Source organism: Chroicocephalus ridibundus, chromosome 1 (genome assembly GCF_963924245.1).
Source record: "Chroicocephalus ridibundus chromosome 1, bChrRid1.1, whole genome shotgun sequence".
NCBI classification, from domain to species: domain Eukaryota; kingdom Metazoa; phylum Chordata; class Aves; order Charadriiformes; family Laridae; genus Chroicocephalus; species Chroicocephalus ridibundus.
In genome coordinates, this window is record NC_086284.1 from 106,782,028 (window position 1) to 106,797,609 (window position 15,582).

Genomic DNA, 15,582 nt, shown 5'->3' on the forward strand with positions numbered 1-15,582 from the left:
GTTGCTCCTACCAAAAAATGGCAGTGAAGGGGAAGACCAAGAGTAGACAAACTTTGGTGTGAGAAGGGAGTTGGAATAATGAAGCACACACAACCTCTGAGCTTATTTTTAACACCGAGTTGGACAGTCTGTCCTATGCACCTGATGGAGCTGAAAGGTGCTTTGATTGTTCTCGCCTTGCTTAAGTCCAAAAAAACACAAACAACCTAGATAATATTGCATAGCTTTAGGTCCTGGTTGCTTGCAAAATAATTTGGCTACAGACACCTATCACTACTTAATATTTTTAACAAAGAACTGCAGTATTTTGGCAAATATAAGTTATATATGTTAAAAGAATGAATGTTTCTTCAGATTCAGTGTGTTACAGTAATGCCCAATTTAATACAGTAACTGTTGTGGTGATTTAGGATTTAAGAGCTGTGATGAGCTGTGGTAGTGAGCATCTAAGAGGAACGGGAAATAACAGGGACATTCCTTTCTGTGGCCTCTCGCATGTTGACTTATGGAAACATGTTGAGTTGAAGGGAATTGATTTGTGCTTCCTTTAAAAGTGGTGAGTAAGAGTCCAGTGACTTGTAAAGCACAGACCTGTGATCTGTTATGTGGTGGAAATGTGGGGAGGAAACGGTATCAAACAATTCTGGTTGATGTTTCAAAAAAATGCTTTATGTAGCTGCAGTGCTTATCACAGAATTCTGATTATTCCAAACCTTTATTTTTCTTTATCATAGGAGTACAGACTCTCATAACAGTAAATTATTACTTGAATAGCATTGGAAGTAGATCCTTAGAAATGCAGGCTCTTTCAGATAATTTCTGTGTTGAAATTTCCTTGCAGATGAATTACTTCAGAAAGAGCAAAACTATTCCGATGACGTTCTGGCCAATATGATCAGCGAACCCAGAATCAGCTATGGAAATGATGCTCTCATGCCTTCTTTGACGGAAACTAAGACCACAGTTGAACTTCTTCCAGTGGATGGAGAGTTCAGCCTAGATGACCTTCAGCCGTGGCATCCCTTTGGTGTTGATTCCGTTCCAGCCAATACTGAAAATGAAGGTACGTGCTATAGGAGGAAAAACCACAGAATATTCTCAGTTGAGCTTTGTGGTTTCTCTTCATGTTGTTACCTGAAAATTGACATCTTTCTGATGTAAGCAGGATAGAGGTTCTTAAATGTCAGTTTAGAACTGGTTTGCTGTGTCTCTTTGGTGGAACAGAAAATCCTGACTAAAAGCGTAAATTTAGACGTACGATAAATTTCAGTGTTGAGCTTACTTTCCTTTAAAAACAAATCAAAATAAATTCCAGCAAATTATGAGTGACAGTCTTATAAAATACATGACGATGAGCTAAGGGAGATAGATAATTTGATAGATCTGTGCCATGATGAAATGAGTGTTTTGGTTATGGAAGAGCTTTTTATTTGCTGGCATGAAAATGATTACAGATCCAGCACAATCCTAGCATAAGAGTTGGTTTTATCCACCCCGCCCCGTCCCCACCTCACTGCTTGCCTGCAATGTACTGCAGAAATGTTCCTGCATACTCAGCAGTGCAACCGGCTAGTGAAAGCTTGTTTCCTGAGGAGTGTTTTATGCTGCTTATGGACTAATTTATTGAAGTGACTGCATAACGCTTTAATAATTTATGTATAATCTGGAATTGGTAGTTTACTTAGGTGCCAGAGCCAATTAATTAGAAACCTGAGGGACTTTGATCATGTCATTTAAGTTCCTCCTATTGTGTTTGTTTCCCTTTATCAGTTCAACTCCACTGTCATTAGTGCTAAGTTAATCACATTATCGAAAGTTTGTTACTGCAAAGCAGTGGTAGATTCACAGAAGTTGGAGGTATAGAAGTCTTTTTTCAGGCAAATTTGTGATTTGTAGCTGAACTGCACAGACGTTAACGTCCTCCAGAAGTCTTTTGAGACCACTGGCTTAGGCTATACCTGCTCTCAGAATGAGCTTTGAGATCAACTTTACACAGTCAGTCTCACTCCAGCACGATGTGTTGAGGGACTGTGGGCAACTGGGTGCTAGGGAGATGAAACACAAGACATGGACATGGATTTGCCACGTCTGGTGTTGGTGCCGGGTGAAATCAGTGGAGTCAGAACCAGTTTTGTGGTCAAAGTCGGTCATCCCCAGGACTCAGAGAAGCCTAAGATCGGGCAGAATAAATGACATGGCTAGGATCTGAGCGAAGGTCAACGAATCAGTAAGGCATAAGTCTACCAGATTTGAAAGGAAGAAGAGAGGCTGGTCAGGAGTAGGGCTTAAAGTCAGACCACCAGGGAGTCAGCACTACAGGTAGGGACCAAGAAAAAGAGCAGAGAGAGCTGGAGCCAGCTCAACAGACTGTCCAGCAGCAAGAACCAGAAGATGGGAGATGGTGATAAGGACTCCAAATGTGTCTGGAGGGCAGTTGCAGCCAAGTGGGGTGCTAAGCAGCTGAGAGCAGCTGGCTGGATTGCGTCAGGTGCTGGTGAGTAGTACAAACGGCTGACCAGGCTGGCAGGCTAAACTTCAGTTTCCTGGGGAATCAGCTGCAGCTCGCTATAGTGCCCATGTCAAGGCTGTCTGCCAGGAGCAGGCCACAGTCTGGCTGCAGGAATTTTCCAATACAGCTCTTGCTGCAGTTTTTCGTATAGCCAAGGCATATAGGGCATCAATTTCTATACCCACTGGCTGCTTTCAAGAAACTTGGGGAGGGCAAGGTGGGGAGAATTAATGACTTTTGAAGTCTATCCTCCCAGCTTTCAAAATGGACTGATTTCAGTCACCAAGTTCCGAAGTTATTAGGCAGACAGGTGCACCCAGACATAACCACAGTGTAATCACACGAGCATCTCTTTCCTTCAGAAACCTGGCTAAGCCCAGAATTTAATAACGAAAGGTACATTCTTCAACGTGACACTGAATTCCCATAGGCAAGTATACTGACCATGGTTCTCCTTCTAAAATGTATGACAGCAAATAAGAAACAAAAACTCTCCTGCCTTGAATAGCATACTGTTTAATCATGAATCTTGTGTATTCTAATGCATTACATGGTTTGTTGCAGTACTTCTTAATGTTTACTGTGGGAACAGCTTTCTTTAAGTTGTTGGGCTTTCAGGGGTTTTTTTTTTTTTTGATATTAGAATTGTATTTGTCATGATGTTACTGCGGCAAAGAATTCTGTTAGGCCAATCATTATTAGCGTTTAAGTCTGGACAGTTACAAATAGAAATTATTTAATGACTTAAACCTCTTCAAGTCCTTCTTGTTTCCCATTATACTTCTCTGTCATCTAACCAAACCACAATGTTGTTAATGCGATCATGCCTACAATACCTTCTTTATCTCTTTAGATACCCTCCCTGTACCTTTGCCCACAGTATCAAAGGGGAATTTCACAGTCTTTGTGTTTTTTCCATTGTGTTTGTCTCCCACCTCTTTGTTACAGAAACTCAAGACTACCAGTGCCATTTGTCCTCACTTCCCACGCCTGTTTTCTTCTGTAACCGTGGTCTAATCCCAGGCTTTGTTTAAATTGCTTGCAAAAACATGTGTCTGTCTTGTTATAATAGTCTTTGAGTAAGAAGCAAGAAGTAAATAGCAATTGACACAATTTTCTCCTCTTTCTTCCTCTCCCTCTCCACTGAAGGTCTTTTTGAATAGTCTGTTTTTCACACAATAAGTTCCCCTTTGTCAGTGAGGTTTTTGTATTTTATGCAGCACTGAGCAAGTCAATGCTGTTTCTTGACATTGATCAAACCATTGATCAAAAAAGGTGTAAGTTCAAAAATCATGTGCTAGAAACCTCAAATACTGTAGAGTGACTAGCCACTGCAGTTTTAGTGACAGTCAGCATCTCTTGCTGGTGGGAGATGCTGAGCATGCCAGCTGAGGTCAGAGAACTGAGCATCTCAGCTCCCATTTACTTGGGTGAGGGCTGAGAGTACTCAGCACCATCAAGAAAATCACAGTATGTTCCGTGTGAACGGCCTGGTACCTGGGAAATCTGCCGAGCAGATTTAACAGAGAATGCCAGAGGAGTTTCAGAGGGCAAGCAAGTTACAGGTTCAGTTGTTGGTACTGTTTTGGTCTAGTTTGAAAGATGAAGTCAAATCTTTTAAAACTCCAATGAACATAAATACAGAGAGCTATCAGCTCAGCATATGTGGGTGGGTTTCTATGTAGAATGAGAGTCTCGACTTCCTCGCTACAAAGAGCTGCTGTGCTGTATAAGCAATAGTTTTCTTCAGTCCTGAGAAGGCACACCAAGTAAATCATTAACCTCATTGCAAATTTGCATTACTGGCAAAACAAATTTCTAATGGGACCATTGATATCTGAGAGGCAACTGAACAGGGTCCTGGAGCTGGCTGGGTTAGGACTTGGGATCCCACCCGCTCCAGCACAGTCACAGCAACAGGACTTGTTTTTAACGAACCATTTTGGGGAATGCTTAAGCCAAAATGTGATTGTGGAAAAAGGGGAAGGAAATGCAGTCATTAAGTCTTTGTTTCAAAGTCTCCAGTATTCTGCGTACAAGTGATCAAGTTAAAATACTACAAAAAATACCTTAAATTCGTCATTAGTTACCATGCCTGTTTTCTTCCATGGCCATGATCTAATCCCAGGCTTCACCCAGAGATACTAATAATGTATTGGATTGGTACATTGCCATGTAATCTCAAGGTTTCATAACTCCATTTGAAACTTTCCCAATCTAAACTGCATATTTAGATAAAAGGATAAGTTTTATGCAAACAATTTATTTTACTAAAATTGCTTTTTCTCAGGAATGAGTGAAAAATAGCCTAAAAATAAAAAGATCTTGAAAGTCTAGCATAGCTCAGTAGTTCCTGAAAGTATTTTCTTCCTTGTTGTTTCCCTGAGGTAGTTTCCCAGTAAACCATCCACAGAAATTAATCCAAAGCACCAGGTAATATGCTACAGAACTTGCATGACTGAATGTATGTCTACTGTACTGAGATACAAATTAGATTAACGAAAAATACGCTCTGAGGACACTGCAGAAGGCCCCACCAAACTCTCAGGAAATTGTACTTTAAGAATGAAAAACACATCTTCATAAGTGGGGGCAAAACCCCAACAGCTGCGAAGCTCTGACACTGCCACAGTCCCCGGGCATTTTGCCAATGACTGACTGGGTTTAGTGGTTTACCTTTTGTATTTTACCATGCAGTTACAATTAGCCTTAGTGACAAAGTATTTATTGAAAATGAGATTTTTGGGAATGTACTGTCTTACCCTTATGACTTGGCCGGTTCCTCCCGTCGGTGCTATTCTTCGTAGGTGAATATCACATAGCTCTCCTCACCTGCTGGTTTGTACCAGTTTTTGAGCTTTTTGATTCACGGAATCACGGAATTTCAGAGTTGGGTTCATCTTTCTTTTTTTTTTTAAACAAGAAGCAACCACATTCTCTTTTGCTCTTCTAAGATGTATTAGCATTAGATAGGAGGTGGGATGTGTACCCTGTATGAAGCCTGCGTAGTCAGTGTAAGCAGATGTCTGACAATTTAGTTTCGTGAGGCTATTTGGAAAATAAATTCTCAGTCTTGATTTTGTGTACTTCTGTGCACATGGGAGTGTGTTCAGAGAAATATGATTCTGGAGCATCAAAATGAATGCAATTTTTATAATAATGCACAGTACCTCTCAGAGTTTTGGTTATTGATAAATGCTGTAATAGGTTTAAACTTCTTCTCTCTATAGAAACGGTTGTGAGGTCCAGAGGGGCAGGCAGTGAGGAAGCCCACAGACAAGATTTTTCAGGGTTAATTGCTGTTTGTTGCATATGTCAATACCAGGGCAAGAGCAAACAGGTTTTAAAATGAATCTGAAATTCAAAAGGTGGCAGATCGGGGCTCTCCAGAAACCAGCCTTTCTGTGTATCGTGTTGCCTGGGGCACACTGCACCTTGGTGCCCGGAATCGCGATCTGCCTGGGAAGACCTTTGGCTCTGAGCTTTCGCCTCCAGTTTTTGCCCTGCATCTGGTTTGTGACCTTGAGCAGGTCATTTCACTTTTGTGTTAGTTATGAAATGTTCCAGTGATGTTTGCCTTTTCCCCTGTAAAGTGCTTCCAAAACTATAGATGACAAGAATAATTATTCATTATTAATACTTCCACCTAGCTGCACAAATACTGCATTACTCTGAGGTCAGGTCCGTGCTACTGTGTAACTGAAGCTTCCTCCATCATTTTCTCCTTTCACCTACTCCCATTTTTATTGCTACCCACAACCTGCCCTCTCAGTTCTCCATAGCTACGGGCATGTAGGGTCACAGAGTGCTGAGTGGGAGGGAAATAAAACCCTTCAGCCTTCTAAGGGAGGAGGTGGGGGCCAGGGTGACAGAGGAGGGTACTGCAGGGGGCAGTTTGAGGGATGTCAGTCCTTGGTTGTTTCATCCCTTTAGTCCATTCCACTGAAAATTACTGCTCACCTACCCAAGGGTGGGTGCAGACAATATTGGAAAGCCTAGCAGAAGACTTAAATAGGAAAATACTCAAAATTACAGTTTTTAATTAAGGGTGGAAATTGGTTTTTGTATACCGCTATGTAAGGAAAGCAATTACATGGTCTGCTAGTGCCACTCTGAACTGCTGAGAAGGAAAGTGGTTTGATGGCTTGTCTCTGCAGCACCAGACCAGCAAGCTCTGTGAAGATTTTGCCCTTCTGGAAACACAAGCAAGTCAGATGTGCAGATGCGCTTTTAGTCTGCAGCTACCATAAAGCTGACTTACTGCTTTTTTTCCAGAGGCAGGAGCTATTGTGGTCATCCCCTGTGTACAAAATACAAAGGCCATGGGTGCCACAGAGGCTCTCACTTACAAGCGTGGTAGGTTGTTTGTCAAACCCATGGGAATGCTAAGCAAGTGTCACAGACTTCCTCAGAAGATGGACAGTCCCCTTGCTGAGGTTAGCAGTATCATCAGGTTAGCGTGATTTTTCTGATGCTGAATACAGCGAGCTGTTCATGATTAAAAAAAACATGTTTTTTTGTCAGGTTCCCTATGTTACTGTAGCTCCCTTACAGCTGAATAGAAGGTTCATACTTGAATCCTGAAATTCAAATGAATGAGAATACCTCATTTAAAAAATTCTGAATTCCAAGCTACAATGTAAAATTTTGTTTCTGAATTTAATTTCTTTCTGGCACTGGCACTTAGGTAGATAAGGAAGGTGACAGTATTGGAGCAAAAGAGAGAAAAAAGAAAAGGGGGAAAAATCTTAATGTTTTAACAGACTTCCCCAGTGTGCTCAGTTTGGACTTAGCTGAGGCATTAGGTAATGACTCAAACAGCTCTAAAAGTTTTGCACATTCTGTTTTCTCTTAATGCCAGTGAGCTCCATCAACCTTAGCTTTCAGCTGGTAAAGCCTTAGTGTACGGTAATGCAAGAGTTTTAAAACTGTGTATGGCACACAATTGGGTAGAAAGTGGTGTTTCTCCTTTGCTTTCCCTTCAAAAATCAGAAAGCAAATTTACTGTCTATAAATCGGAACATATCAGAATGAAGTATTGATTGTATTTTCAAAATGTGCTTTACTTTTTTCAAACCTAACAGCTAGTGCTGTAAAGAATCCCTACTGAAAGGAAAAAGGAGTCAGGATTCAGTGGGTTTATAAGTCAGCATTGATCAAGACTGGCTGCAAGAACTCACTCATCGTGTCCGTTCTTGCCGCCAATTCTGATCAGACAACTGGAAAATGTTTGCACGTAATGAATATAGTTTCGCTTTACAGACAGAAATTCTTTGATCTTGATGGTTTCTCACTTTAAGCAGTAACCAGAATATGATGTAAAATTGACACACCAGCTGCGAAGCTTTCCTTTTGAAGTCGTGCCCATCCCTTCCTTTTATTTCCAGGATTAACTGAAGGCAGATCTTTCCTAGCCGTTGCTTTGGTAACTTTGTTTATGCAGTGTGTCTCTCCTGCACTGTCCCAACGGAAGACCAGTTGACTTTTATCATTTGGGGGATTTTGTTTATTTTTTGTTTGCTTTTTTGTTTCTTTTCTGCACATGCCCAGTTGAGCCAGTTGATGCCCGCCCAGCTGCAGACAGAGGACTCACCACACGACCAGGTATATAACTTGCATGGCTTTTACCTAACCCGCGTGTTCCCAGCATGCGTGCGGTCTGCTTGAGCTGAAGTGACCACCTTTTTCTTTGGTATAACCCTCTCTTAAAATGTAATGCTGTGCTATGAACCAGGGAAGCGTTCCCACACAAACCTCCCTCAGCCTACGTGAGTGCTGCCTGTGCCGAGGGTGTTCCGAATAGGTACTTGCAGAGGGAGGGGGACCCAGAATTCACACAGGGGGACACCCCCACCCACCCCACCCCCCCCCAGAGGGGGACCCTTGATTCATATCAAATCGTCATCCCTTCTTTCACTAATGCCTTGGCAGGTACAGGAGGCAGTAGACGCTGTACCCGGTAGTGCACAGAGTACTTTTAATGTGGGAAGGTATGATAGAAATGTCAAGTCCTCTATGTAGAGTATACAGTATCTTGTAAGTTGGGGCTAATAAAGAATTCACGTGTACAATTTTAGAATTGCAGGGGGCATCAAAATTTTTTTGCTATCCTATTTATCTTGGCTAACTCCAGACATCTAAAAAATCAATACATATATTCTCCCTCTGGATCCACTGAGGGCAGTTCTGTACGTCTATCCATTCCATTCTAGGATAGAGAGGGGTTGATTATTTGCCCTCTGTAGGTACCTGTGTTTTCCCATTGATTTGAGAGTAATAGTGGCTGACTAGCTTGAGTCAGGCTGCAAACATGTGGAAAAGTTAAATGGGACAAAGTCAATTCTCAAAAGTAAAAGATTGCTTTTCATACTAACTTTTTTTTGCTTTTTAGGTTGTTTTCCCCCTTGTTTTTGTTTAGGTTTATCTAGAAACGGCTGGTTCCATGAGAGCAAACAGCCTTTTATTTCAGAAGAGGTTACTCTCCAACACATGGTGAGATTAGATCAGTATATTTTAGGGTCAGAATTATTTCAGTGTCACATCATCACTGTGGTTTTTTTTCTTCAGATCAGATAAAACTGATCAGTCTGTTTTTTCTTTTTCCCTTCAAAATCTTTTTCTCCAAACGTCCATTAGATAGCATTATGGGCATCATCCTCCTAGTGTGTTTAAATCTTTCTGATAATTCACTGGTGTTTACTGACTGCAGAAGTTGCTACAGTGGGAAATAAAAATCATAGACTCATAGAATGTGTTAGGTTGGAAGGGACCTTTAAAGGTCATCTAGTCCAACCCCCTGCAGTAAGCAGGGACATCTTTAACAAGATCGGGTTGCTCAGAGCCTCATCAAGCCTGGCCTTGAATGTCTCCAGGGATGGGGCCTCCACCACCTCTCTGGGCAACCTGTTCCAGTGCCTCAGCACCCTCATTGTAAAGAACTTCTGCCTAATGTCTAACCTAAACCTACCCTGCTCTAGAAAACAAAACTTGTATGTTACAGCAATTGGGATACATGTCAAGGCTGGCCAGGTGATCTGCTCCTAGTGCTGTTTTAGGAGTCTGACATTTTTACTTGTGTAATATAACTTTACTTAATCCATTCCATGAAGAGAGCCTGGAAACAGGTGCAGAGCTAGCTGTACAACAGTGCCAAAAATCATGGCATCAGGGAACATCCCCCCAGTGCTGGGTTATCTCTGCCTTCTGGATTAGACTTCTTCCCCAAGAGCAGTAGAAATATCATCACAAATGAAGCATGAATGTGTTTAATCTGAATTTTTTAATGTTAGTTCAATCTAGCAATTTTTTTGTAATACTAAAGTTTGTGATTGTTAACTATTTTAATTTCAGTCGCCTTGAAAAATCTCCTGTTGAGGCCCATATTTGTTACTAAAGATGATCCCTTCCTCCCTTCTGTTCCCCTACACGAACACACACGACAGAAATCTTTGGTGTCCCTTCTCCAGAGAAAAGATTTCCTCGTGCTGCTGCACTCTATTTTCAGAGTGAAATGATGTATTTTAGTCACTGTGTCAGAGTGCTTTGTTGGTTGGGGTGACGCAAATAGTACTAAAAGTATGGCTAGCACAGGTCAGGACTGATCTTTGCGAGTGTGTACGGTAGACTAGACTACTAAGGCCGGGTAAAAAATGTTTCAGTGTGTGACCATTATGGCTTGAAATTTGCAGCAGATACAGCAACTTTTGCACTGCGAAAATCACCTGGGATATTTCCTCAGTTTTCTGCTCAAGTGCAAAAGAAGTACCATCTGGGGACCTGTGCCGCCTTCGTCGCTTTTAGCGCAGAGTTTAAGCGCTGCAAAGGCCCATGCTCTGCTATTGGCCCAGAGAGGGGACCCCTCCGGCCTGGCAAGGATGCACACCGCATTCCTCCCTGCACAGAGGGCTGGTTGCGCCCCTGGAGAGATTGAAACCTCTCACTGCTGTGCCTGCATTCCGGATTTCACAGCGTAAAGTGTCTTACATGTGCACGTGAAATACGGATTTTACCCCTTTACAGTAACTTTAAAGTAATAACAGTAAGCAAAACCTCTTCACCATTCCTGGTAGACCTTAAGTTCCTTTTGTCTTTAATCACCAGGTCCAGGCTTCCGCAAGTTTGTCCTTACTGATACAAATTCTGGCAATAAATGTCCACCTGATTTTTCATCATCCTTTAAAAACAATTTATCTGTGATAAAATTTCAATATAACAAAGATCTGATACCAGTCTGAGTAGCTTCATAAACTAGGAATAGAGAAAAGCAAATGGATGCTTAATTAAACTATGAAACACAAAAGGGTTTATCACAGTATAATAATGCATGCTTTAGAATTGTTTTACTTGCTAATTATAAATAAAATTTCTATGTTAGCGGTTATAAAAAGGAGAGATACCTTTTTTTTTTTCTTGCAGTCACGGTCCTTTTGGGATAGTCAGGTTTTACAGTTTGGGGGTATTTATGGAAAAAAAATCTGAAAAATGAGGATATTATTCTAGAATGAAAAAGGATTAACAAAGGACCTGGAGGCAGATTAATACATGCAGCTGCTTGTAACATTTTGCTTTGTTTTAATGCCCAGATTCTTGTTGATTTCCTGAAAGGTTTGCCCTTTCAATAGGCCTGACTTTCCAGTTTGTGCTACTACTTGTTTTGCTCAAGTGAACAATGGGGTGGCCTGCCTCTTCAGAGTGAAAATACAGGTGTCGTGTCAATGTGCAACAGTCCAAGCCTGGGAATAAAAACAAGTGAATGTTTTGTAGGTGTTCAAAATCAGCTCTGACAGGACTAAGACAAACATAAAAACATATGCCCTTTTTTCCTCTTTTCCTGTTTATTTTTGCCTCTTTTCGCCCACACAACATTCTTATAATGATCACTATGTTTTTCTTAAAAGTAGATCAAAATCATGCAGATGATATTTGTCCCTTCCCACAAGAGAGAGAGTTTGGTCACAGTATGGAAAAGAAGAGCAAGTACTTAGTTGTTAGTAATTTTTGTGATAACTAGAATCTTATTGCTTCACCACGTCATTCTCACTCTTTCAAAAAATAGACAAATTAAAAAATATGAGTGAAGTCAGAAAATGTGAAGGGTTGTCCAATCCGTAGAGCAGATTCATGCTAATATTTGAAAAGGAGCCAAGTGCTTCCACACACTGTCCTTCCCCTTTTTAATTCATAACCAGGGGAACAAAAATAAGAATTATGCCTAAATCCCTTTCTTGTTGTCTCTTTCCTGAAAATGAAGTAGAGATAATAAAAGGTCAAAGGGAAGAAAAATATCTAGATGTACTAAGCAGTCATCAGCGAGCTATTTTTTGATACAGAACAAACTGATAAGAGGTTATGACATGTTTCTTGCTATTTATAAATTGCTTCATACAGGGAGATGTTAGAAGGCTTCAGTCCAACCTGAGAACTTCCATAGGAAGAACTTCAAATAGAAAGAATACTTCTTTACTTGATAGCCTCGCTGTAACAGCTTTTTCAATCGTGTTTCTTTCTTGTCTGTGGCCCAGAGGTCACTTTTTCATTAGGAACATTTCATTTCTTGCAGCTGAATTTTAGGTATGTGTTTATTAGTGACTTTTTTTCTTTGTGTGTCTATATAGAGAGAGACATATACACACATAAAGATATGTATAAAAACATCTTTAGATGCTCATAAGCAAGATCCTTTTCACTCATGGGAATCCATCAGATCTGATCTGCAGAAATTGAGTGAAGATTAGAAAACCTGCCATCAGAATGGATGCTGATCAGTATCAGCAGATTTTCTGAAGTTCAAGGTGTGATAAAGAAAACCAGTGTTTTGTTCAGGGTAGATCATGTTCCCATCTGTTGCACAGTTGCACCTGTAATTATACCTCTAACAGCTGTAATTATACCTCTAACAGCTGTAATTATACCTCTAACAGCTGTAATTATATCATTTACAGGATGCCTGTAATTCTCAATACAAAGATTTTATGTGTTCCTTTCTTCCATGTAGTGTGGTTTGGGGGGTTTTTTGCATTCTCCCAACTCTTCGTCAGCTGATTGGTTTTTTCAGACAGTCAATAATTTTGCAGAGACATTGTACATAAAGCTGCTTCTGTGTCTCTGGCCCTTCCGCTGATAAGTCGTGACATGTCTGTCTTTATTGCATTATACAGAAAGCTGAGGGATTATTTCTTTGGCTGCAGAAGCTCTGTAAGCTTAATGGCTGTTCTGCAGAATCATTAGCACATATGCTGCAATCTGTATGAGGTGAGGGCATAGAGCAGCTTAGTGAATTATTTATGATTTTCTTGCCAGAAGTTGCCAGGGTTTTTTTTTCCTGTCTTAGTGATGTTAGTTCAATACAGTTGTCTTAAACCAACTGTCTGCAGCTACCAAATAAAAATCATTAACGATTTTTTTTCCCATTCAGTTGTTTTCTTTTGATTTATAGATCATACAGTTATTAACTCTGAATGCAATCATAGGTGCATATGCACAGCATCTGCGTTTACATGCCAAAAGATTACCAAATTTTACTTGTTCTGGTTATTCATTTTTATACACATGTGAAATAATCTCGAGTATTCTGAGAAATAATTATTTCATACTAAGTTCCAATTAGATTCTTTTGTAAAAAACGATAACATTCTTTTTTTGCATTTATTTTCTGCTTTCTCCATTTGAGAGCCCTGTACTCATCCATTAACCGCCATTTTACTAATTGCTTCCATACAGTCTTAAAAGTACTTACTCCTCAAAGACTTTTGGTTTGTCCTCACAAAAGTGAGTATATAATCTTCATTTAAATCTTTGAGTGAGTATATAATCTTCATTCTTCTTTCATTTCAAAATGAAATGACCTGCGTAAAGTCATAGAGTCATATGGAAGTAATGGTTGACGTTCTAGTAAGAACATGCAGCTGTCTACCCGGGTAATTGTTCAAACACTGCATTCCTTTCCATCCTCCCTTTTTATTTTAGGTGAAGGTTTACCCGGATAAAGCTGTTTACTGCACTTGTAACGGGCCTTGATTCAACAAATCTTATCTTGTTCTTGCCATTACTCAACTACAGTTCATGGACATGGAGTTACATGTTTTCCTGAATGCTGTCATTACATCTCTTGCTTAAACATGGTACTTTTGGTTTTCCCTATGTGAAGACCACCCAAGTCTGCTAGTTTCAACTGTGCTTCACTCAGAGGTTTAATTTTTAACTCTAAAAGTAGCTGGAACACCACAGGCACAGCTGGTACTGTTTCAGATACTTCCTAAATAAAATCACAAGATCTTCCTAAGCTATTATTTAACCGGTAGATGAAGCAATTACGAGCAGTGTAGTAGGTAATGTGCACCTAATTGCGTCCTTGGTGGAATTCATTGTACCGTCTTTTTCTTATCCTTCTTAAAGCCTAAACATATATTTACCCAATAGCTCATCTGAGTGAGAATAAAGTGTTCCCCAAAACAGCTACTTGGTTTTTATTTCATATAAGTACCTTTTAACTCCTTATGGTTTTGGGGTTTGGGTTTTTTTTTTTCCCCCCTTTAAGGGCAAGGAACAGTAAGGTTTGCATACGCTGCTCTTTTTGACGTTTGGATATGTGTGTGCATGCGTGCGTGCATGTGTACACATGTATGTATAAAAGCAAGTAACATTACTAATTAACAGCAATGTAATTAAAAGCCCATTATAGATGGCTCATTTTGTTGAATTCTATTAGATGCTTTTAAGCCCATGTTTTTGATGGCTGAATGGTTTTGTCAGTTTTTCTAAGGAGTTGCAAATGAATATATTTACCAGCTGAATTGTAGCATTTTTAAATTGAAGTAATTAGGAATGCAACTCCCTAAAGGTCGTATGTAATTCAGAAGAAGCAGCACTAATAAGTATCACTATTTGTGAATTTTCAGTGGGGCTGTTGCTCTCATTTTTTTTCCTTATAGATTGGCTTATGTGTTTGGCTTTTGTGTTTTAGACTTGGTAGTGAAAAAACATCGTTTTGTGTCAGAATTAAAGGTCTTGTCACATATTTAACTTTTCTTTGTATGCTTGTCTTCAGTGCAAGAGTAGAGTGGTATTAGGCAGCCCTTACCTGTTTGCATCTTATGTGATTTGCACACCTCTGATAAAAGTTTTGGAAAGACCCTTTTTCCCTCCTCAGTTAGTTTCTCCTTCTTCAGTTACTACCTTTGAAAAACAGATCTTTGATTTTAGCATGTAGGTCTAAGTATGTAGTCACAAGAATGAACTGAAAATAAAGAAAAGTCAGTTAAATAGAAAATCTAAATTCTATAATGTAACATGGTGGACAGGCATCTATATATTTTCGTCTTATACCATGTGTTTAATTGATTCCAGTGCGAGTCATGCTTCTCTTACTATATAATCAATTATTTGCAGAAGTCCACCAGCTTACCCTAGTCGTACTTTTAAAAGTGTTTTTCCTCGCTTTTCCTCACTTCTAAGGGAGATAGGAGGAAGGAAAAAATTGCTATCAGATTTGTTAGTGCAAGAGAAGATTTTTCTGTTTCTGACCTTTTTCCCGTACGAGCTGCCAAAGACAAGTTTTAATCGGTCTAACAGCATTAACTTCCTAATATCGGGTCCTACTTTGTGTTCAGATCCCATGGCATTTTTGTGGATTGGTTGAGTAAGGCCAAGTAGACCAACAGACCTTGGTCACATGTCCCAAAGCAAAAAAAAAATTCCGCCTGATCTCACGGCAAAAGATCAGCTTAACCTGCTGCATGCTGGAAGTACAGTGCTAGCATTACTGGCTGATGGGAATGGGAGGAGGGGAGGGGACCCTCAAAGAAATGTGGCTTTAGGGAAGCCTGAGCCTGATTTTTTTTTTTCCAGCAGCTGAGACTATTGATGAACTTCACACCTTCTGTCGCTCATTGGTGTGAAGGCTCCTGACCTGTTCAGTCCCCTGAAGTGCTGCTGTAACTCCTGCCCGGGGCGTTTGGCTCTGTTTAACTGAAGCTAACAAAGACTCGCAGTCTAAGCCATCATAGCTTGCTTTCACTCAAAGTGGTCAGAGCTCAAGAGCAGAAGTGCCCAAGCCCATTATCCTGCCTCTAGCA

The 15,582-nt window shown here is 40.3% G+C and overlaps 1 protein-coding gene across 4 annotated transcripts in view; it reads left to right on the forward strand.

Moving 5' to 3' along the window:
* Nucleotides 1-15,582, forward strand: part of APP (amyloid beta precursor protein) — a 223,086-nt gene that overhangs the window by 191,828 nt on the left and 15,676 nt on the right. For 2 of the 4 annotated variants that reach the window (XM_063347206.1, XM_063347226.1), the window contains 2 exons: nucleotides 842-1,063; nucleotides 8,060-8,113. In XM_063347206.1, coding sequence (XP_063203276.1) covers nucleotides 842-1,063; nucleotides 8,060-8,113 — 276 coding nt within the window. The remainder of the gene's footprint in view (nucleotides 1-841; nucleotides 1,064-8,059; nucleotides 8,114-15,582) is intronic. The other 2 variants (XM_063347215.1, XM_063347234.1) reach the window with 1 other exon arrangement.